The sequence below is a fragment of the Triplophysa rosa genome, linkage group LG4 (genome assembly GCF_024868665.1).
Source record: "Triplophysa rosa linkage group LG4, Trosa_1v2, whole genome shotgun sequence".
In the NCBI taxonomy this organism is placed as follows: Eukaryota; Metazoa; Chordata; class Actinopteri; order Cypriniformes; family Nemacheilidae; genus Triplophysa; species Triplophysa rosa.
In genome coordinates this window covers 25,792,389-25,816,764 of record NC_079893.1, presented here as the reverse complement: position 1 = coordinate 25,816,764, position 24,376 = coordinate 25,792,389, and the positions used below count along the sequence as shown (strand labels likewise).

General features: G+C 37.8%; 1 protein-coding gene across 11 annotated transcripts in view; it reads left to right on the top strand.

Annotated features, from left to right (window-relative positions):
• The window catches only part of inpp4b (inositol polyphosphate-4-phosphatase type II B), a 129,332-nt gene that overhangs the window by 3,134 nt on the left and 101,822 nt on the right, over nt 1-24,376 (top strand). For 6 of the 11 annotated variants that reach the window (XR_008962781.1, XM_057331266.1, XM_057331263.1 and 3 more), the window contains exon 2: nt 3,148-3,264. Coding sequence is in view for 7 of the 11 variants with exons in the window: in XM_057331266.1 (XP_057187249.1) it covers nt 3,148-3,264 (117 nt within the window). In the remaining 4 variants the exon portion in view is untranslated. Of the gene's footprint in view, nt 1-191; nt 359-3,147; nt 3,265-20,974; nt 21,100-24,024; nt 24,373-24,376 lie in introns of those variants that run through there. The other 5 variants (XM_057331262.1, XM_057331269.1, XM_057331270.1 and 2 more) reach the window with 5 other exon arrangements.

The window sequence follows — 24,376 nt, the reverse complement described above, 5'->3', positions numbered from 1 at the left end:
TATTGAATGGCCAGTTGGAGTTAAAATATGAGTGTGCCTGGAACTGCCCAGCATGGCAGCGCATTACAGAACAAATTGGCCACTTTGGGACATGTCTAAATTACCCTCACCCTCCCACTCCTGCATATACCACACACACACGCGCTAAATAAACCCAGCTTTTTGAAACGGGGCCATTAGCCCTGAGGACTGACCATTACCCACACAGCAGAAGAATTTTCAGCGCTCCCCTGCGTCGCTACACTGATTTATTGCCGCAGATGGTATTGACCTTGTGATTGTGCACCTTTGGATTTGTGCTGGTCACTTGTTTTAGCTCGGCTCCACCACTGCTGAACATCCAGGGATGGAGGATAAGGTAAGTGTGCTGTTGTAGCCCGTAAAGGTTTTTAATGGCTGAGCTTGTAACCTTGGCAAGATTCTCATGACCTGACCGGGGGTCTGCTGTAAGGCCTTTTAGCCCCCATTCCCTGCTGGTTCTTTAATTAAGCAGCTTATGAAATCAATCTGGCTCTGTGTAACTGATAAATGATGCATACTTGTAAAATACTTGAAGCTCTCTTGGGGAGGTGTCTGTCTTTCGGACGGAAATCAATTTCGCCATTGTTCACTCGCCCTCATTTCATTTTGTATCCTCATACTTTATTTCTTATTTATTTTTTGTATTAATTATCTTTCTTTATATTACTTTGGTTTTATTGGCCTTGAAATGCTTCATTATGGCTTGATGGCTTTCTGGTTTGGAATGACATTAACTATTTTTTTAACAAATCGAAATTCTGTTAGTTTGCAGGACCAAAGACACTTAAAAACGTGCTTGTCAACTCCGATAGTATTACATGTAGATACATGCAATATACTATAGATATTATAATAAATATATAATAGAAATTAAGTAAATATTTAAAAAATACAGGCTGTATTCTATTCATGTATTTTAAAATACCAAGTCAGTAAAAAAGAGTCACGACCAGAGCGTGGTGGAAGAGAGAACCCAAGCGCAGGCAGGCAGTGAAGGGGTTAACAACAAGACTTTATTCAAAAAACACAACACAAAACACCCTCGATGGGGGAAAAACGAAACTAAGAATTATAACTAAAACAAGAGACTTCCCACGAGGGGGCCAAATGAAAACAAGACAAATAAACCAAACTCAAAGACACGACCAAACGTCTAAAATCATAAAAGGCACAAAACTCACAAACACGAACAGGAACACGGGTAAGCACAGGAACATGAACACTAACAAAATCCAGGACACCGCAATACACGCACATACATAATACACAGTACAATCCAACAGCACAAGACAAAGAAACAAGAGGGTATTTAAAGGGAAGACAAACGAGGGATAACGACACAGGGCAGGTGTGGGTAATCAAACACTTAGGGAAGGATAACGAGGAAACGAGATGGCGGGAACAGAGACGAGACACTGGAAAAACACATGAGAGGTATAAACATCTCATGGTCTTCCCACATAAAACCCAAGGACTCTGCCCCGATCCCACCACACGACTAGAATTTCATAAACAAGACGGTGGGACCGTGACAGAAGCCCCCTTTTATCGTTTATTTAATAATAAAATCAAAACAAGAACCACGATGGGCAAAACAAAAACAGGATAAATAATACGAAGATAACTGACAATAAAATGAATAAACACTGAAAAAACTCAACTAAACAAAACTATCCTAACCCACCAAGGAAGCCAGCAGACGGAACAAATGGCAAAATTGATATGCCGGACGAAACAACAGACTAAAATGAAGACACAGTACAATCCAACAGCACAAGACAAAGAAACATGAGGGTATAAATAGGGAGAGACAAACGAGGGATAACGACACGGGGCAGGTGTGGGTAATCAAACACTTAGGGAAGGATAACGAGGAAACGAGAGGAATGGGGCCAATGACAAGACACTGGAGAGAACGTATATTACTGTCAAACGGACAATAATATGTTTCTCTCCACACATAACCAAAGACTTTGCCATGGCTCTGCTACAGGACCAAGAAAACCATGACTAAGGAAGCAGAGCCATGACAAAAAGAATATGGGGGCCTTGAAGCTTTTGGGAGGTCTTAGCCCTCTGACTTTTAGGAAGCTCTAGCTTATGGCGCATTTCCATCGAAATTACACAATGACACATTTACAGAGAACTTTGTTTTGATCATGGTTCCTGCCGTGGAAACACACCGAGTACTGCCCCAAAGTCCCGAGTTCCTGGGGAAAGTTCCCGTGGTGGAAATGCGGCACTAAATAATAAACAGATAGACCATGAATGTATTCACATTTATTCATTTAGGCGATGTTTTTATTTAAAGCACAACAAGCTATTCATCTTAATAAGGCAAGTCACGAGAAGTGCCAGTACAAAGTTTCAGACATAAGATTCAGATAGTATAAGCCAATACACATAATTTAAGCAAAGAGAGATATACAGTAGTCAAAAGAGTTTTTTTTAATGTGTAAGATTCAGTTAACTGTTCTCGAAAGAAGTGAGTTTTCAGCTGTACCAGTCTCAGACTTTATACTGGACTTCTCTCTGTGTTAATGAGCTTATGTCACCAATCTGTATTCGCTATCTGTCTCGCCCCCCATCTCGAGGGGCCGCGTTCCAGACACGCCCCAGAGCATCGGCCACAACCTGAGGAAATACCAGCGTGTAAATAGAGGCGTGATTACAAGTTTCCTTCCCAGGAACAGATCTGAGATCAGCACAACAGACACCACAACAACATAAGCAGTGAGAACCACAACCCGTTCTTTCATGCAGGGCGAGTTTTATCTCAACTGGCCATCTGAAACTTCGTGCTGCACGCACTTATAAATAAGTTTTTACTTATAGATGAAACTGCAAGACTTTCACAGCAAAGCCAGAGGAGCTCTGATCTGAGGCATTCTCACCTGAACTTCAGTCTTTAACTTAGAAGTCATTCAACATGAAATGGTGACCGCATATTTTATGAATATTAATTGAGTTTACAGTAAGCAAATAGTTGAATGTGGCACTCAATACAGCCCTGTTTCCATCTGTAGAAGCATGAGGCAGAGAGGGCCCACACCGGTGGCGTGTTTACAGACGGCTGTTGACTCATTTATAGCCCTCAAACACTGACTGTCCTTTTCCTCTTTGCAGGCAACAAGAGATCCTCTGTTTCCTGCTGGGGTGAGTTTCCCAGCCGATTGGCCCGTTTACAGTGAATCGGTCATCAAGCTCAGCGTATACGATGTGAAGGATAACCGCGAGCCGAAGGTAAGTCAAGAAGCTTTCTCTCTTCAAATGACCTGAAGTTGAACTATTTCCATCTCGATGCGGCGCCGATGTGCCTAGAAAAATAGATCAGTGCCTAGAAAAATGCAAAAAATCAGCATCCTAGACTTTACAATAGCTGCCTTTCAGTATTTACTTTGTTGTATTTGTTGGTTATTTATGGACATTTTTATGGGTGTATTGACTCACCTATCTTTTGCAATGCATTATGGGAAAGCCCTAAGAAAGACATGACTTCTATTGAATGGACACAAAACCAATAAAAGTCAATGGGGACCAACGGTATTCTGTTACCAACATTTTTCTATTCTATTCTTTTGTTTCTATTTCTTTTTCAACATCTTTTGCATTCTACAGAAAAAAGAAAGTCATACAGGTTTGAAATGACAAGAGGGTGAGTAAATAATGACAGAATTTTCATTTTGAAGGTGAACTATTCCTTTAAGAGATATTATTGAAAATGAAGTAAAATTACCAGTATTCCCTGTTTATCTTTTCAAGAGGGTCATTTATACAGACTGAATATATATGTTTAAAGAAAAATTATATTTAATATTATACATTAAATATACACAACCCTAACCTAAAGTACAGGGATTAACCTACAGTGCCCTTTACAAGAGCACAACATTCCCATGAACTTAAAATTCTAAAAATACATCACTTGTGTACACTAGGGTACATTTCTGAACCCCCGGTGGGGGACTAAAGTCAGAACTTGCTGTCAGGTCTGGTTCTTCTTTGAGTTTACTCAAGAGATTGCTGTCTATATATAGTGGCTTATCTGAAGATCAAAAGATCTCAGTTGGACATGTTTGATTTCGCTTGGAAACTGAAATGGACCTCGCTGTGGAGTATTAAACATGAATGAAGTATCCAGGTTTCCATGTTTTTGAAAGTACAGACATTAATTTTTGAACGTGAGACATGCCTGCTCATCATTCTTTATTAAAATTGTGGAAAAATTTCATGGCACATTTCAAAGTTTGATTTTCTAGCAGCTGTGTTTGTATCTCTGTGCACGTGAAAAGCGGATTTGCTGCATGACACAGAATTTGCATGGAATTTGAATTTGCAACAACAATGACCTTAGTATTGACCATTACATATGATGAGGTGCATAAACAACAGCAGATGTGAGATTTATAGTCTGTGTTGTTTGAGTTTTTTTTTTATGCCAAATGCAGGGGTGGATGGGGACTAAAAAGTGGCCCTGGACTTCTTTGGCAGGATCGTACCATAAAACATAGCTCGTAAAATAACATAACACACCAAAGCACTCATGCACAAACCATTCTCTATAATTCATAAATGTAAATGTTTTTAAAGACCTTTCATGCCACCTTGCAAAGTCAATAAAACATTAAACAGTAAAGGCCAGTACAGTCTAAGCAACAAATAGAAACCAAAATGACACAAAAGCCTGCCTAAACGTGTCAATGTAATATAAGGTAATGTATTCAAACTGACCATGACATGGTGTGACTAGACTTTGCTAACAAATATTGTTTAACATCAGCTATAAATTCCAAAATGAACATTATACAAGTCTTAAAAAGTTAGCGTTTTAGATTTATAAACCGAGAAGAGAGGAGAGAAAACATTCACTCTTTGGGCTTAATAAGTAAGTAGCTTACTTGTAAGCTTTTTAAAACTGTACATTAAATACAAATTTGACAGAAAAATGAAAAGTAATTTCATTACCTGATGATACTGTAGTTCAACAGTCTATTGAATTCTTCCATGCTAATAAAATGGACCATATACACACAGTCTTATCTTATGCCTTATATGCTATAAACTTACAAAAACCATTTTGTCACATAAACAAACCAGTTTTCAAAAGCAAAACTCACAAAAGTTAAGTAGTTTGCATCTCTGAATCCTACCATTTAACAATTTTATTGTAAAACCGTTGGCTTTGTAATGTTACATCTCACTACACGGTCATCACTAAAACTGAATCACCGCACTGGAGTTTGCGCATGTTAATACCGCCAGTTAGTTCTGCCTCCTTCAATTTGATTGGCTGAAAGTTCTGTCTTCTTTAGTTTGATTGGATGTATTCTGCTTGGTCTCTGTAATTTGATTGGCTGGAATTCTGTGAACCGGTCTTTATTTAATTTGTTTGGTCATTTGACGTTGAGGAGCGCTTGTTACCGCTGTTGCATTAAACCACTGTGACAATGAAATTACAACAGCTAGTAACAAGTGAGCAAAAGAAAATGATTATTGTTATTATTTCTTTATATCCCCACAGTGGGCCGGCTCACATTGAGCAACAGCCCACTAGGAAAACTATGCGCTGTCAGCCTGTAAAAGCAATTTATTTATATATCTTTTTAAAAATCTGACCGGCCCACATTTTAAAAAATGGTCCGCAGCCCCTCTGGTATTTGCCAGAATTGCCAGATGGCCAATCCGCCTATGGTCAAATGAATATCAATGGTCTCATACTCCGAAAAGCCAATAATTCTGGTACTTTGCGTTATATTATAATGTTAATAATATAACACAGTCTGGATTATACAGTAATATTATGTAGAGTGGGTTAATATAATGTAGTCTTGATTTTTATAATGTTCATGTTTTTTATTCTGATGCATGTAATGCATTTAATTCATGTTGGCTTTCACAGAATTTAGCTAGCAATAAAATGGTAGACAGATGCCAGAATTTACTTCTAATTATTTTCTAATCCTTACATATAATATGTATTTTATATCTGCATTTAGCTGTTGTTGTTACCTGTGACCTCTATGGTGAAATCCACAGCTCTATGGTATTATCTCATACCCCTGACTCACGACTGGAGGTCACGTTATGATAGGTCAGGATTTAATAGTGTGAGACATGATGTATTGAATAATGAAGCAAATTAGGTGAACTATACAAAATATTACACTGCAATGCACAGTAAAGAGTCCAGAAATATGAGAGAGAGAATGCAGATAAGATTTCTCATATCTCATAGCACTTATATACCGGATTTAAGCAGCACTTTGAATGGCAAACTAATGGTCGAGCTACAAGTTGCTGTCAGGAGAAAGTAATTATCTGTAGTCCAGTGAACTAGACAACATGTCATAATTGTCGCAGGAAATTACGCAGCTAATCAAGCAATAGATTATTTCAGGTTGAGCTAAGAGGAGCTACAGTACCAGATACTGGAAGAGTTTCATACTTTATCAGTTAAGGTCTTTGCACATACAGTCCGAAATTTTCGTATGCGTTTTTTCGTATTTGGCTCTCGTTTGTACGGTGTCTCTGAATTGTTAAAAAAGGCCACTCAAAATGCTTGACGGATGCGAAAAACGCATAAAATCGAACACGTTCCGAATTTTTTTATGACGGACGAAAATATCGGAGGCAGTGTGTAAATGTGATTGACATAACGTGAGGTCGTATTTATTTTTTAACGTGCGGAAATTTCGGACGCAAATTTCGGACTCAATGTGCAATGGGCTTTAGTCTTTCTAAACTGGGGCCGGATTCACAAAACTGTTCTTAAGACAAAATATACGACGTTCGTAAGAATGTTTGTAAGTGTGATTCTTAAACATTTCTTATAAACGTTCTCAAATATTTCTTAAGAACAACTTATTTTTTGTCGTAAGAAAATAATATGATTACACTCGCTTGCTCGTGTGGTAACTGTATATGTTTATCTATACAATAAACTTTATGTGTGTAACAAGCACATCGTATTCTTATATAGCCTATATATATTAGCATGTGATGTGTTAAACGGCATTTACGATTGCATGTTAGCTAATTTGTTTTATTAGCTAGCAAGCGTTAAGAAATATACTTATTATAATACTATTTGTGTGTTACTAAGGCATAATACTTGTGACCCTCTCCGTTTCGAGTCCCTTTGTCCCAGAATAATGTAAAAAGCACTCCATTTTAATAATGAAATTTAAAGTAAGGGAGCTATACCTTATCATTATTATATCGAAATAAATATTCGTTAATGGCAAGTAAACGTCAAAATTATGATTCTGGCTCAATACAATACACGTCACATGTGAAACAACCAAATAAATGTTTTTGTTAAACATCTTACCTTTTGAGATTTAAGACAACCGTGTGAGGCTGTCTTAATTTTAAGATGTTATAAACGACAGCTTTTGTTTTGTTCATCACTAACATCATCTCTAATAACATAATTCTAAAGTTCATCCTGCACGCTTCAAATGAACCTGATCTGATCCTTTACGAGCAGCACAAACATACAAAATCCAATCTTTCACAGATTATATTTCATCATTCTTTTTGAAAATGATGTCATCATAATGCCAGATAAAGAGGGAGGCTGATCCTCATACTCATTTATGCCCCGAAGGACAAGACATCTTTAATCCAGTGAGAAGCATAGATCAAAGCTGTACACGGAGATAAAGAAACTGGATGATAAAGATGAAACAAGCAGGATGTGGAGCAACACGTCGCCACGTTCACGTTTGTAGACATTCACAGCATTACACACAGGCTTGGTGTTCTGTTGTGATTTTGCATTAATGATATTTCACTCAACTGCATCCTGATAGAAGAAAGTAACACAATACCCTGTAAGAGAGATGAATCATGATATCTCAGTATTGTTTCAGTCGCTTCTAGACAGCAATGTGCTTAAAGAAATACTTCAATCTCTTGATTTTCTGGTCAGTTCACTTACATATTTTCCAGACTCATGAGCACTGTTCTGGGATCAGTTACACAGAAGCAGACAGCAACAGCATCCATCATGAGCAAGGGCAACCACCTGCAGTTCAATCCCAGCATCCCCTCTGCTGTCGGCCTGTAATCTAATAGGATCCACCTGAAGACCTTTCCAGCATTCTCTTCAGGGAAGAAATTTACACACCACTTGTGTGTAAGAATCATAATGGCTATTTTCACCTGCTTATCTAGTACAGGAAAAGGAAATGTGCGTTTTCTGACACTCTTCGTTGATTACAGGATATTTTCTGTATTTTCTGTATCCGATACTTTCGTCCGTCATAAAAAAATTCGGACCGGCTTCGATTTTCTGCGTTTTTCGCATCCGTCAAGCATTTTGAGTGGCCTTTTTTAACAATTCAGAGATACCGTACAAACAAGAGCCAAATACGAAAAAACGCATACGAAAATTTCGGACTGTATGTGCAAAGACCTTAACTGATAAAATAGCGACCTAATTTCCTCATTATCTTCAGCTGGCATGTTCCTGTGACAACGAAGCATTGTGTCCGTTCAGCTGTTTTAATGGCATAACTTAAGCATAAAACCTAACTGTTTGCAAATGAACAATACATTTTATATTTTAAAAAGTTTTTAAAATATGCTATACAATATATAAACACTAATATATATAAAACTTCAAAATATAAAATGTATTGATTATTATTATTTGCAAACAGGTTTTATGCTTAAGTTTTGCCATTAAAACAGTGACATCTGCTGACGGACAAAATGTTGCATTGTCACAGGAACATGCCAGCTGAAGATAATGAGGAAATCAAATTATGTCGCTTACTTTGCCAAGTGCATTCCAAACGTCTACATTATGGACGCAAATGCCTTGTTCACTCCAAAGTCTAAACTTCGAGGGATTTGCCCTTCGAAGGAGTAGGGCATAGGAATGATGACTATATTTGGAATGTTGGAATGTTGCCTGTGACGGTTCGGTACGAATACACGTACCGTTACACCCCTAGTAAAGCGATCTGCAGTGCATTTTTCATAAGTATAAAATGAACACAAAACATTCCTTTTCGCATTACTGAGCTTTGTTAACCGTCACATTCAAAGGCTCTTTACAAGTAATGCGCTTGTTTCTGCAAGAGTACAGAGAGAGAATCATGCACACAGACTGCAGTGAGTTTCCTTCAGACCTGACAGGTAATCCTTCATATTCCGGCCAGGACGTTTCCTCTCTCTCACCTACATTAAGAAGTGACCCGTGTGTCATAGCTTTCCTCCCCCATGAGGACCGTTTTCATTTCTGCATGTCTGAAGTTGTTGCTTCCATTTTATGCGTTCAAGCGGAGAATGTCATATGAGAAGCAGCCAGCTGAATACAGAATGTGACACTGCGGATAGGATACGGTTATTTACCGTGATAAAGTACTGTGTGACACAGGGCTGGACTGGGAAGAAAAATCGGCCCGCATCGGCCCTCCACCGAATCTGTCGATGGGGGGTCGGGGGGGGGATGGTTGTGCATGTATACGTGTGTTTTGCATTCGCGTTGCGTGCATTCACTTTTATAATACGTCCGTGTAAGCGGCCAACGCCTCCGTTACGGCCCCATACGTTAGCGGCAAACGCATCCATTACGGCCCCATACGTTAGCGGCCAACGCCTTCGTTCCGGCCCCATACGTTAACGGCCCACCGGGGCCACACTAGAGAACACCACACCGAGAGGAAGCCGGCCACCACTGGGACTTTTTCTTGGGTTTTCACGTTTGCTGGTTTTGTGTGAATAAATCCACCCTTCTGGGATTGTTTACCGAACTCTCCTTGTCGAGTTATCCTTCCACCCTGCTACAATATATATTTTTTTGTACTTTCAAGACATATACGATGAACGCTTGAAAATGTATACAATACTAAAAATTTAGTAGTCTGTCTCTACCTGACATAGATTTATTCTAAACAGCAGGTATTTGAATGGAAGCGTGTGTGTGTGTCTGTTCTCCCCGCAGATTAGCTATGGCCCCCGATGGCATCTGAGCCAGCTGAAGTAATATCTGACCCAACCTGTCAGAGATCCTTCAGAATCAAAGAGCTCCGATCAGAGAAGGGTCAATGAAACCAATTACAGCAGCTGTGACTGCCCAGATCGGCTTTGCTTGTGTGTGGTTTTCCTGCTCTGACCCTCGCGCAGGTGCTGCGCGCTGATAAAACCGTCCTGTCAATCCCAATGAAAAGCCATCTTTGCCTCCCCGCCACCCCTGCGCTATGTTCTTCTCCGATTATTCGTATTTTAAGGGTGGAATGAGGTGCAAAGGGCTTTAATAATAGAACTTAGACCAAGAGTTGACAAGTGAAGAGTTTGCTCACGGCTGTGTTTGTATTTCCAGCACGGCGAGATAGACGGAGAGATTATTAAAATGTCTCGGGCCGCAAACAGTGTTGATTGGTTACTCACTCCAACCACCGACACACTGTAGTTTCACAACAGCCCTCGAAAAAAATCATGCACGTTTATGAACACCATTCCCATCTGCCAGAACTGTTTTGTTGCGTAGCGCTCATTTGTTTATGCTAATTTCATGTTAATGTTCTGTCATTCAAAGGGTTCCTCTAGAAAAACATGGCATTGGGGTCGCTGGTTGCTCAGCAATGCATGTGCTCAAGTGTGTAAGTGTAAAATAATTTTATATCCATCTTATTTCTCTGCCAGCCGCTTGGCATTTGTTCATGAATGAGAAGGATTGCATTTGTGCAGTACTTAATGTGAGTCTTGTCTTCACCCTGACAGAAAAATATTTAGGGGCCTTCTGAATACCTCTCAAAGAGAATTGTAATTTTTTTTACTCTTTTAAGAAACAAAAGGTGTTTCAAAACTTTGTGCCCTGCATATATATAAGCAATATTTTGGGCATCTGAGCAAATGGGGAATATGTACTTGTGATTTTCTGCCAATACATTAACAGTTAATTTTATGGACATTTTCCTTAATGCTAAAACAGCTTAATTCAAAATACAGATGAAAAAAAGAATATGGAAAATTCCTTCATATTCATTTAAGTGTATTGTGCCATGTTTTAAGTAGCATCATAAGCACCCGTAAAGGATAAAGCAATCCCAGAGTGCAATGCAGCAATCTTATTGAGACAAATCCATCCAAATAGATGTCTGTAAGATGTCTGCTAAAGATCTGGAGATCTGGAATACATCTGCTGTGTAAAAACATCTGATAAATGTCTTAGACAACACGGTTTTACATGCATTATAAATCATAAACATTTTTCATACATATTTTAAATGTCTGTATGATATCTGACAGGAAACGTCTCCGAGACATATTGCAGATGAGCAAACATAAAAAAAATACGTATTGCAGATGTAGACATCAAACAGATGTCTCATAGATTTATGTGTGTGATCAGGGTAGCTATTATACAACTGAGATGTTGATTATAAAAAAAAATTAAGAAAATGTTTTATTCACTCACCGTGTTACCTTGGAAACATGCTAACATCAATATCTATTGTGTAAGAAACTCAATGTGTATAATCTACTGCCATGGCGAATCAGACACTTGTAATAGTCATTTTCAGTTTAACCACTGTCTTACACCATGTCTACACCGGAGCGCGACCGGCGCGCCGCATCCAGTGTAGACAAAATGTAAAATTAGAATGGGTTCTAATGCGATTCTAATGTCTTTTGTCTTTTTGCGTCATACCGGGCACCAGTGTTGGGCAAGTTACTTTTAAAAAGAAATTCATTATAGTTACTAGTTACTTCTCACAAATAGTAATTGAGTTAGTAACGGAGTTACATCCTTTTAAAAGTAACTAATTACCAGGGAATGTAACTATTGCGTCAAATATGTCAAATAACTTGGATGCCCCAATATTAAATATGTTAAATTATTGAAATGGAAACTAAATAGAATAAATAATTTGAATAAAACATTGTACACTAATCTACACTATTTTAATGTTGCTGTGGGTCAATGTGAGAGACACCTATTAAATTCAATATTTTATATATCAATATATTATTATCGTAAATATTATCATTACTATACTGGAACGATAAAACACAATAGAATAGTTCAGAACTTTTACTGTTTATTGCACAGACCACAACTGGTCAACAAATAAGTCTAAAAATAAATTATGCTTAAAGACATGTACCAACTTCACAACTGCTGGACATATACTGTACTGTACTACTTATTTTTTTGTGGTTTCTTACAAAAGTAAACAGTTTAATAACAAGAAGTGCTCTTAATGTTTTGACTGCTTTCCAGTATGATAGCAGAATGTTAATTCGTGCATACTTGAGATTACATTTTAGGAGATGGAAATCAGAATATATTTAATTACTCGCAGTTATTGTTTGACAGCAGAGCGCGAGGATAGTTTCACTTTCGTTTGTAAATGTTATAGTTTTGTGTTACCCGCAGCAGCATCCCTGCCTCATTTCATCCATTTAAAAAAGTCTCTGTGCTCTGTGCTTTGCTTCGGCTCTCCTTAGGGCAATATCATGTTGACCCCGGGACAACATTTAAATCAACCAATCAGATTTCAGAAATAAATTTGCAGTTTATTTTAAATTTAATCTTCCAACCAGGATTAGGTGCTCCTAGACCTTTTTTTTCCACTTATCATTTCCCTCTGATTTTAGGGGTAAGTTATGGTTAGGGTTGGGGTTTGGTGTGTGTTTAGGTTTTATTTATAAAAATGTTGTCCTTAGGTCAACAAAATATGTTGCCCTGAGGACATCAACCACTTGGCAAAATCAGGTTGAGCGCTTTGCTTCACATTGTCGTGACATAAAGTCAGAAAGTAAATAAACGCCCACACAGGCTGTAGCGTCATGTGTTTTACTGAGCAGCATGGATGTATACGTGCTTCATTTGAACTGCTCTTGCCCTCGCTCTCTGACTCCTAGGCATTGGTGTACTCTGTGCGACTGTGTTTTTGTGTGAAAACCTTCTCTGCCTCTGGTTGGCAAAATATGAAAATTTACTTTACCTAAGCCAATCATCATCAGTTATGCGGTTATCTCCCACCACACTCACACACACACGCACGCACACACACGCACGCACACACACACGTACACAGACGCATGTTGGGTTTCCATGTTTTATGGGGACATTCCATAGATGCAATGGTTTTTATACTGTACAAACTGTATGTCATATTCCCTACCCCTAACCCAACCCAACCCCTAAACCTAACAATCACACAAAACTGTCTGCTCTTTTAGATTTTCAAAAAAGTTAATTCTGTATGATTTATAAGCTTGTTTCCTCATGGGGACCAAAAAGGGTCCCCGCAAGGACAAGGATTTTGGATATTGCCATCTTTGTGGGGACATTTTGTCCCCATACCGTAGGGTTTACCCTTCCCACACACACACACACACACACACACACACACACACACACAATTCAAAATCAGTTATGTGTCCCACACCCCAGCACACACAGCAGAGAAAAAAAACTTTGCAGGTCCTTCGGATGAGAGAGAGAGCCACTCGGATGAAAACTGCTTCAGTGAGCTCAATTATAGTAACGCTGCATTTTATTGTCGGTAACGGCGTTGTAACGGCGGAAACAGTAATGCATTTGATTACCCGTTACTGGAAAAACTACCGCCGTTATTCCCATCACTGCCAGTCGTGTCCGGTGTAGACACGGTGTTAGAGTTGCTGCTCACTGTACATATGAAGTAGACTGCAAGTCTGCCCAACTAGGTTTTAAAAGCGAGCTAAAATGTAAAAAAAAATTGCCTTACAATGCAGCATGACGTCTTGGTCGAAATGAGCCCCTTTGTAAAACGACGCAGCCAATTTCATCATTTCACTTTTATGTCATTTATCTAACGTTTACACTTCCCCCGAGCGTAGTCACTGTAGTTAACACTGAACGACCAGTAAAAAACGTCCCCGTGAATGCGTAGAGGTGAAAAGTGATGAATTAGGTTGTTAATACAGTGCTATTGTAGACGGTCACAGAGTTTTATACGGCAGCGAGTATTAACAGCGATTTGGATGTCTGCTTCTTGATTTTATAGTGGTAGAGAGTGGCAGGGTTCCAGAACTAGAGGGAACTCGGCCGACTGGTTGTTAGACAAATGTGGCACTCACTAAAATCAAGCAGCTGGTGAATTTTTACGTGCAGATGGGAGCAACCTCTGACAGCTGCTTTTTTTAACGTCTTGTGAAGTCTGTCAGTTTTAAAAGTGCCGTGGCGCCGGGACGAGGCTTGTGGGAAAAATAACAAGGAAACGGCAATTCAAGAAGCCCCCGAACAGCACACTGCAGTCAGCGGTCTTGTATCCTGTATAGGGTGTGTGAAAATGGTACAGTAAGAAAATAAAAGTCAAGTTTCGATGTAGTGTGAATGCAAAGTGAACTGAATTCTTTTGACTTAATGACCAACATGCTCATTAATGCTTATGGTTTGTATTCGTTCATCATTTATTCACCCTCATGTCATTCCAAACCTGTATTGCTTTCTTTTTTTCTGCACAACACAAAAGAAGATATTTGAAGAACGTCAGTAACCAAACAACATTGACACCCATTGCCTTCCATTGTATGGACACAAAACCACTAAGACATTTCTCAAAATATCATCTTCTACACCAGAATACCTTCCAGCCGTGAGCATTTCTTAAAAAGTTGACATGGTACTTTACAGCCTAACATCACAAATCTTTGAACACAGTCGTTCTTGAGGGAAGCTCCCAGGCCATTTTACAAACACCCCTCCTTTTCCTTTATAATCCTCTTAAGATGGGATTTGTCCAGATCAATTTTGTAATGCATTTTTCATTTTGAAATGTAATTAAGGTGGTCTCACATCGACCTTTCCCCTCCTCCTCCCACCGATCGCCAATTCTTTTGCTATCACCTGTCTGCGCACGTTTGTATTAGTGGGTCACAGCTAAATTCAATAGTTGGCTAATCTCTCGCTGTACAAAGTAGCTTAGTGTTTTCTTAATATCTAAGGAATCCAGCTCATGAAATGTTTCTTTTGGACTTGATTCTTTTAAAAGAATTCTCATCACCAATTTGACACACGTGTGTGTTGTCTGTTGGCAAAACTGTACAATTATTTGAGATAAAGGTTACTGTAGTGTATGGACTGTAGTGGCTATGCTTGCTTCGGAATTACAAAAGGCTACTAGACTTTGTTACTTTGTTTCTCTTATAGGCGCAGGAAGTTGCTTGCATACTAGTAGGCAAAGAATTGTTTGTCTGCCATATGTACAATATTACAAATCCAACTCCGGAGATCAGATTGGGTCAATTTGAATTGTCTGAGGTGAATGCAACAATTAAAATGGGTCCAGTTGTATATAAACCATGTATATATCTTAATAACATCTAAAGCACAGACTTCAAGGAAATGTAGTTGTTCTTAAATATGACACACCAGGTGTCAGACCAACTTCTACGAGCACATGCGGCAATGCTAATAATATCTATGAGAGTGAGACAGTGTGTCGACAGCATTTTTTGCTCATACTATTCAGACAAGATTAGCTCTCTGAACTAAAATTCAGGTATGTACCGTAGGCTGTTATATGGTCAAGATGTGTGCATCACAAAACACTTTGAAAGACTCACATGTGTGATTAAAGAATTACATGTATACATTATTAATACACTACTGGGGACAGTGGCCATTTTGAGCACTGAATAAAAGCACAGACGATAATGTTTACATTTGATAAATTAAATATTATTTTGGTTTTAATTGTACTAATTTCAATGGCAAAAACATACTGTATGCAAACAATACAAATAGTTCAATCTGAAGATTAAAGTGATAGTTCATCCAAAAATGTCATCATTTACTCACGTTCTTGACATTTCAAACCAAAAGTGGCTTGCTTTCTAACACAAAACACAAAATAAGATATTTTAAAGAATGTTTGCAACCGAACAACGGCGGTACCCATCGACTTCTATTGTATGAACACAAAACCTATGTAAGTCAATGGGTACCGCCGTTGTTCGGTTACAAGCATTCTTCAAAATATCTTCTTTTTTGTTCCGCAGAAGAAATAAAGTTATACATGTTTAAAATGACAAGCGGGTGAGTAACTGATGACAGAATTTTCATTTGTTTTTGTGATCTATCCCTTTAATATAGTGTATTACCCATGTTAGCAACATGCCAGCACCAAACTCTCCTGAAATTCACACGTGCACTTTTCAGTGCTAGCATCCAAACATATCGAACAGATCACATGTGTGGCTCCATGTTCATTCAGATGTTGTGATAGAAAGCTGTAGACAGCAAAACAGCTCACAGAAACAAAGCCACAAACTGTGACGCACATTAAAAGTCACTTCTTTAGTCAGACATCTTGCATGTTGAATGATTGACCGTGAGGATGTGTTCCTGGAGGAAGTGTTTTTGTGAGGCTTCTGACCACCAGAAACAAGCGATTTTTCACCACAGCAATGCTGTGAGTTATTTTGAATGTGTGAAAGCGTGCATCTGTGTGCGTGTGTACAGAATGACCTTGTCCCTAAACTCCTCAAAGTCAATATTACCACAGAGTTAGTAAAAGAAAGCAATCGACCAGCCGCAGGCAAATGTATTGATGCTGGCAGGCTGAAAATGATGTCTTGTCGAGCGGAGTTTTGAAACGTTAGCCTGTGATGAGATTATCAGGAGTGAATCATCATGTCATTGTTATTTTTATCGGCAGGCCCCCCACCTGCATACAGTAGGCTACTTCACAATGACAGAACATCCAAACACAAGGCTGCATCAAACAGCTTGATTAAAAGAACCCACAGCACAATCTTTCTGTGATAGACATCGTGTTTTAACAAGTATGTGTGTGGAAGAGAAAAGAAGTAAAGAAGTATTGAGATAAGAGCTCTCAAACTCTGAACTTTGACCCCTGGGGACCACACAACCCTTTATTTAAAAGTCCTCATGAAATCATTTTTTTATCTCTTAGGCAAAGTTATAGTTTAGTTTTCAGTTTTATTGTATTGTTTTAATATTTGATTTAGCTTTTATTTTGATTTTCAGCTATTTTGTTATGTGCTTCTGTTCTTTTACTTTTTATATCGCTATATACTGTAAGTTACAGTAACTTTAATATAATGATAATATTTAATATAATTATAATATTTTTGTGCTGTAAATGTAGATTTTTATTCATTTTAATCAATCATTTTAGTGCTTCAACATATATTTATTTCAGTTTATTGCTACGGCAACATTTCTAATTTTCGTTAAGTTTAGTTTAGTTTGGTAATATTATATTTAATAATAATATTTATTTTATTTCAATTAATATACATGTTTATTTATATATATATTTTTATCATCTGATATTTTGTTTGATTCAGAAATCGACCTGGTTCACTCTGACTTCACACTGTTGGCTTAAATAAGATCTTACTGTATTTGAACACTTAAACGTTGACTCTTTTTAATTTTATTTATGTTTTTAAGTATACATATGAGATATGCTGCAAGATTCATGACTTTGTTCCAGGGGGTGCCGTAGAGCCCCTTAAAGTTAATGTTATGTTAAAGGGGTGCTGCAACGGTGTCATGCATTCTGACTTCTTTACACTGTTAAACGTGCTTGTCTTCTCATGCTTAACATGGTCAACTTGTCAAAAAACGAGTTGGGCGTATTACGTAGTATTTCTGTGCTCGATACACTCCCCCAGCGATCATACAGGTTTCGGAAAGTTTTTTTAGAACATATAAAACGGTTTCGTAACAATTTTTCTTAGTCCTTTATTGGACAATTCTCCTGGAAAAGCACACCGCACGCAAACGCAGCAGCAAGGAGAGCAGGAGAAGGAGCATGCGCAGACATCACTTTCAGTTGTGTGCAGGAGAGAGAGAGAGAGAGAGAGCATACGTTCGCGAAGTTCAGGTGTTTGTTTGTTCACTGCATTTGAGTGATGAATGTTATATAAACGGTGGATATAACACTGGATTTGGAGATCGCCCCCGATTGGACCCCCCGCACGCGCCATATGCTTTCGGAAAAAATCGTACAGCTGTATCTATCTTTTATAAATGTGATCAAACTAAATACTCTTCGAAGATACGAAGTATGTAATACTACTCTATACGTACTCAAGATTAATATGAGATTGGCAGAAACCGCATGTGTTAGGGCCGCTTTAAATGCCTCCAACCCTGACAAGCATCTTAATTTTATTCGTTCAACTACAATAATTTGTATTACTATTTATCTAGGATAAATATCACACTATATGTATAAATTGACTACTGTTATATATGGTAAATTGATTACATATTATATATGGTAAATCATATTGTCATGTTTCTATTAACCAGTGTTGGGTGTAACTAGTTACTAAGTAATCAGTTACTGTAATTTAATTACTTTCCCTTGAAAAAGTAAAGTAAGGGATTACTCTTGTTTTTTCTGTAATTTAATTACAGTTACTTCTGATGTAATTGAACTAAATACTGTGTAATATATTCAATAGTGGAAATTAGATCAAAATTATAAGTCTAACTTTAAAATGTATGCTTTAATGTCTCCTTCTCACATTTGTAACACTTTGGTCAGTTAATAAGAATAATTTATGTAGTTATTTATTTGTATTAATTAAATAAGCCGTTTCTGTCCTTGAATCAATTCTAATCAAGGTTGATGTAGGATACAGAAAGTAATTAGTAATAAGTAATTAAATACTTTCTGGAGAGTAATTTGTACAGTAATCTAATTACATTATTGAATATGTAATTAGTAACTAGTAATTAATTACTTTTTCACAGTAACTTACCCAACACTGCTATTAACTTAGTGGAACTGCTTTCATTCTGAATTGAAGTTCATAAAGAATACAGTCATTTCTCCACTAAACATGCAGAGCTGTGTTGAACCGGCCTCCCGCAGAGAACCACCTGTCAAGTTACCCCCAGGTAATGAGTCTGAGACCCCTGCTATACCAGAACCTCCTGTAATGTCCCCTGGTGATTTAAAGCTGTAGGTGAATCCCTCTGAAAGAAGCTGTTGGATTGGCCCTCTGTACCTGCAGGCCTGAGGTGACTCAGAGTTCAATTTGATTAGCTTTTCCCCAGCAGGCTGCTGTCCTCTCTGGGTTCAGGAGCAACACGACCCCTCAGGGTTTGTGTGTGGAGTAAAACTTGCACAACAAGGCAAGCACATACTAACACTCAGCGAGAAGATGCATTCAAATATCTACATCTTATAACATGCCTCACTGGATTGCTTGATTGTGATTGGTCAATTAAAGCATTCTGATGTCAGACACATTTGTACACAGCAAAATCGGCAGTGTTAAAAAGGGTCAAATTAACTCTCACAGTGTTTATATAATCCACACTTTGAGAGTGTGGATTATATATACACATATACACTGTGAGTGTTAATTTGACCTTTTTAACACTGGCGATTTTACTGTGTAGGACTGCTACATGCTTTAATTGACTATAGACCCAATCACACAGTGTCATAATAATATAATATCATTTTAACTGGCATCAATATTTCACCTCAATTTATTTGGTAACTAGGCATATAATAAGTAGGATAATGTACAGTCGTGACCATAAAGTCATTGCCATGAGTCATTATTGCGAAATAAACCCATTCGGATGATGCAAGATTGGTTCCTGATTGCCTTGTCTGGGTTTGTCCTGTGAAAATGACCGCTTGATTCTGCATTATATTCTACATACCTTCTCCTGAACACCATTATGCTTTTAGAAGACCCAACTTCGGACGTCTGAAAGAAAGAAAAATGGCTTTCACTTTGACAAGCTTTTACAAAGGGAGATCAGAAGACGAGGTTTGAATTTAGAAGCCTTTTAATTTCCAATTTAGTGCCGGAATTCGAATTGAGTTCAATTTGAGGTGGCAAACATACAGTAGCCTATATGCAGAATTGTGATTTCAATTTCAAACTTTTTAAATACGTTATCAGTAGTAATAATATGAAAGCTAGGGCAGGCAATGCTTTTTCATGAACATTTATTGCTATACTGGTTGAAAATCTCTTCACATCCTGATAGTAATCTATAATTAAAGTGTATATAGGATCTTCTGTGGAAAATAATGGTCTCTGAAAAATAAAATGTTCAATTAGTCATTGTATAGGCCTACTATGCATGGTGCTCACACATAAAGTAAACAACAAGCTTGCAAAACCGCTAAGCTCTAACAATAACTGTAAGTTGTTTATGTTTTTTATTTTTGTAATGGTGTGTTTAACTGTAATGTTGTCACACCGGGGAATAAGACGTGAGGTAATTTACATGAGGAGGCGTGGCTTTGGAGAGTTTTGAAGGGACGGTGTGATCTTTTCCGATTAGCTAGCTTGCTATTGCTAACTGCTACTAAACTGTCTAGCGCTTTAAAGTCGGCATGAAATGGAAGTAACGATCATATTCTTAAACGTATCGTGACGTACACTATTATAAAAAATGTGCTTCAAAAGGTTCTTCGATGCCATAGAAGAACTTTTTGGTTCTATAAAGAACCTTTAACGTCTGAAGAACCTTTCTGGTTCACAAAAGGTTCTTTGTGGCGAAAAAAGATTCTCCAGATCACTGAACAACGAGAACTGATGGGATTGTTGGAAAATGGGCGTTGATTTAAAAGGGAGGCAGGTTTGAATCCGAGTTTGTGCCGGACTCCCATCGCCACCCTTCCATGCTAAAGCTGAAGAAAAGGGGAGTAGGTCAAGATTATGAGGGCACATGAATTAAACAAAATAATTGAGGGCACAGATAATCTCACAGTACTATAGTCCATAAAAAATATGATTTTTCAGTTTTGATTTCATGCCGTCCTCTAGAAATTTGTTTTCAGTTCCAACTCATGAGTTGAAAAGCAGCCAATTTTTTAAATTCTGAATTTTGCCCAACCCTGGATGAAGGTATAGTAAGTAACAAGGTATTAGCTTCTAATAGTCATGTGGAGGTGTGCGACGTGCATGGGCATGTTGTGGAATGACTCCAGTCTGCTCTTTTTCCTGGCAGTATGTTGAGTTTCAATACATGTATGGAGATTTTTAGACACACACCTGTACATATGACACTACAAGGGTCTGGATTGAAAGCATTGTTTGGCTTTGATGTTCAAGCAGGTATGTGACTCCAGTAGGGTTGTGATGATGATGTGATGCTGTTTCAGATTCTAAGGAATCGGCTTTCATTTGTTGGGTAGTGGCACACTATTAGAAACTAAATGGTATTACATCAAACTCAGGAGTCAGGATCATTTCTTTTTGGGGGGTATAACTTGAGCATGTTCTGTATGTACAGTATTAGTTCAAAGATAGGTAATATCATGAATAATATTATGATAAAACGTTCTACTAAATGCATTAAGTAGGCTACATAATGGTCATTAGTGGTTAAACACAAAAAAGCATGTTAAACATTTAACTAAAGAATGTATTTAGATTTGCTGCTAAGCTGTTATCAGTGATGTAAGAATAGGGTAGCCACTGTCCAACATTACAGAAAAAAACTAAAAAAGTACAGGAAAGCAGTGTGTGTGCACAGACAGACAAAATTAGTAGATCTGCCAAAAAGTAAACTAAAAGAAACTTAGAGGCATCAAGTCTTTGGCAAAAAACAGTGATTATACCATCTGCATTGCCATTTGCACAACAGTCGTGTGTGTTTTATTGTAATGTAAATACGGTCTTTAAAGTCGAGTTAGAAATGCGGCAAACACATTCCATGTGAACGGCCTTTGGCAATTAAAATGATCATGAGCCCAAAAATCTTCACTATAATTCCTCAGAATGCCATGGGAAATCTCTTTCGAAAGAGCACATTCATTATCAAGGTTTCCTTGTTGTTCTTTAATTTCAATTCATTTTTAAATAATTATGTCAAATTAATATAATGCAGCGTTCCTGTAGTTCCACTGCATTAGAATAGCATAGGCTGTGGGTTTGAAATGCAATAGACAGTGCTTTTGAGATATAAGCATTTTTCAAATGCGTAAATCTAAATGCAAATAATTTAAGTGCTCAACTCTATACATAGGAATGGCATTTTTATTTTAAAGCTGGTGCATTATATTCTGTTCTTATTCACCAAGTGACCACTAGAGGCACCCATGACGAAGGCAATTCAGGCAAATTAAAGGACCAATTCACTCAAAAAATAAAATGTATATTTTACTCATATATAATTAAATATTCCGATTTCTGTCTCCTAAAATGTAATCTCAAGTATGCACAAACTAACATTCCGTTATCATATTGGAAAGCAATCAAAACATTAAGAGTACTTCTTGTTATTATTAAACTGTTTACTTTTGTAAAAAAACAACGAAAAATAGGCTAAGTGGTACAGTACAGTATGTCCAGCAGTTGTGAAGTTGGTACATGTCTTTAAGCATAATTTATTTTTAGACTTATTTGTTGACCAGTTGTGGTCTGTGCAATAAATAGTAAAAGTTCTGAACTATTCTATTGTGTTTTATCGTTCCAGTATAGTAATGATAATATTTACGATAATAATATATTGATATATAAAATATTGAATTTAATAGGTGTCTCTCACATTGACCCACAGCAACATTAAAATAGTGTAGATTAGTGTACAATGTTTTATACAAATAATTTATATTATTTAGTTTCCATTTCATTCTTAAAAAATATTTAATATTGGGGGCATCCAAGTCATTTGACATATTTGAAATATTTTTTAAAAGGTAACGCAATAGTTACATTCCTTGGTAATTAGTTACTTTTATAATGATGTAACTCAGTTACTAACTCAATTACTATTTGTGAGAAGTAACTAGTAACTATAACTAATTACTTTTTTAAAGTAAAGTGCCCAACACTGGTATTAACCCTGGAGTTCTATGTACTACTTTTAGACGGATATATGCACTTCTTGGGTCTCTATCCATTGCCATTACCAAGCTGGGAAGAGCCAGGATATGATTTAATGTAACTCCAATTGTGATCCGTTAAAATAAGACATCCATATACACCTGGGATAGGCTAATTTTATGTTTTTGGTGAACTCCTTTAATTTATTCTGCTTGTAGCCAAAAAATATATATGCGTAATTCCCATCTACTTGAATGGTGGACCAAATTTGTTTGGTAAGAAGGTCAAATCAGATGACCAGTGTCAATAACTTAGACTCTTAAGTTGTTTGTGTAGCTCGAGTTGTATATAGTGGCATTCACATTGTTGTGGGTTGTGTATAGCTTGAAATGCTGCCAAGCAAAACCTAGCAAAAGCACAGCCTAATTTATGAAAACACAATTGAACGTTTGTTTGCATTAAGAGAAAATATGTGTAATATCTTTGCTTAAACTAGACATTAGAAACAGAGACTTGTGCGTTTGTGTGTTCTTTTAGCAGCTGTAGTTTAGGAACAGTTTGTTTTCGTGCTAAATTTGAAAGAAGCCCCCTGTGGGATATCCTCAACAGGACAAATATGCTTTACATTATATATCTGAAAAGTTGTATTTTAGGTGGGTTATTCTGTCATCATTGTAAGATCATTTATTTGAAATTTTCTTTAAAATACATAAAAATTTGTCAAGTCGTTCAAAGTGGCCCTTGTGTTTAGAGGTCCAGATCATAAATTGGCCAAATCATGTTTTGCTTTAGATATATACATATCATGAGGTTTGTGCGAGGTTTAGAGGAAAGGGTTGGGCTTGAACTAATATCATCTCAATAAAACACTATTGCATATATGGGATTTCCTCACTAATGTAGTAAAACCAATAGCTGTGTGTGGGGGGGAATTAACTGTAAGCCCTTAAAACTGTAATTCCTCCATCTACACCGCAAAGCAGCGAAAACACACACACACAAATATTAAACTGATATATTACACACAAGACTCAATGTGTGTGTGCAAATGTGTGTTTTTGTGTGTATGTGAACAGTGTGAATCCAAGCTGCCAAGTCATTGACCCCAGTTACTGTTTAACTCCTGAGCACTCAGTGTGAGACATCTTTCGCTCTCTCTCTCTCTCTCTCTCTCTCTCTCTCTCTCTCTCTCTCGCTCTCTCTGTTCCTTCCTTAATCTCTTTGTATTACACGCCTCCCCAGATTTTCGCCCTCCCCTTTTAGCTCTCTCTCTCGCTCTCTCTCTCTCACTGGCGTTGACTCAGGTCTGCAGAGGTTTATTCAGGTTGTGTTGTTGTTCCTGCGTGCTGCACTCTCCGCTGGCGTGTGCCTGAGTGAATGTTTGCACGCCCCGGCTGGTATGAACAGACGAGAGGGGGACTGTTCCAGACCGCCGCTTGTCAGAGGGGGATGCCGAGAGCCCCTCGCGCAGCTGCACCGTGAGGCACTTCTGCCCCACAACACGGCTCTGCTCGGGCACTTCCTCCCTGGATCTCTCAGTCTGTGCGCTGCTCTTCTCAAGTGA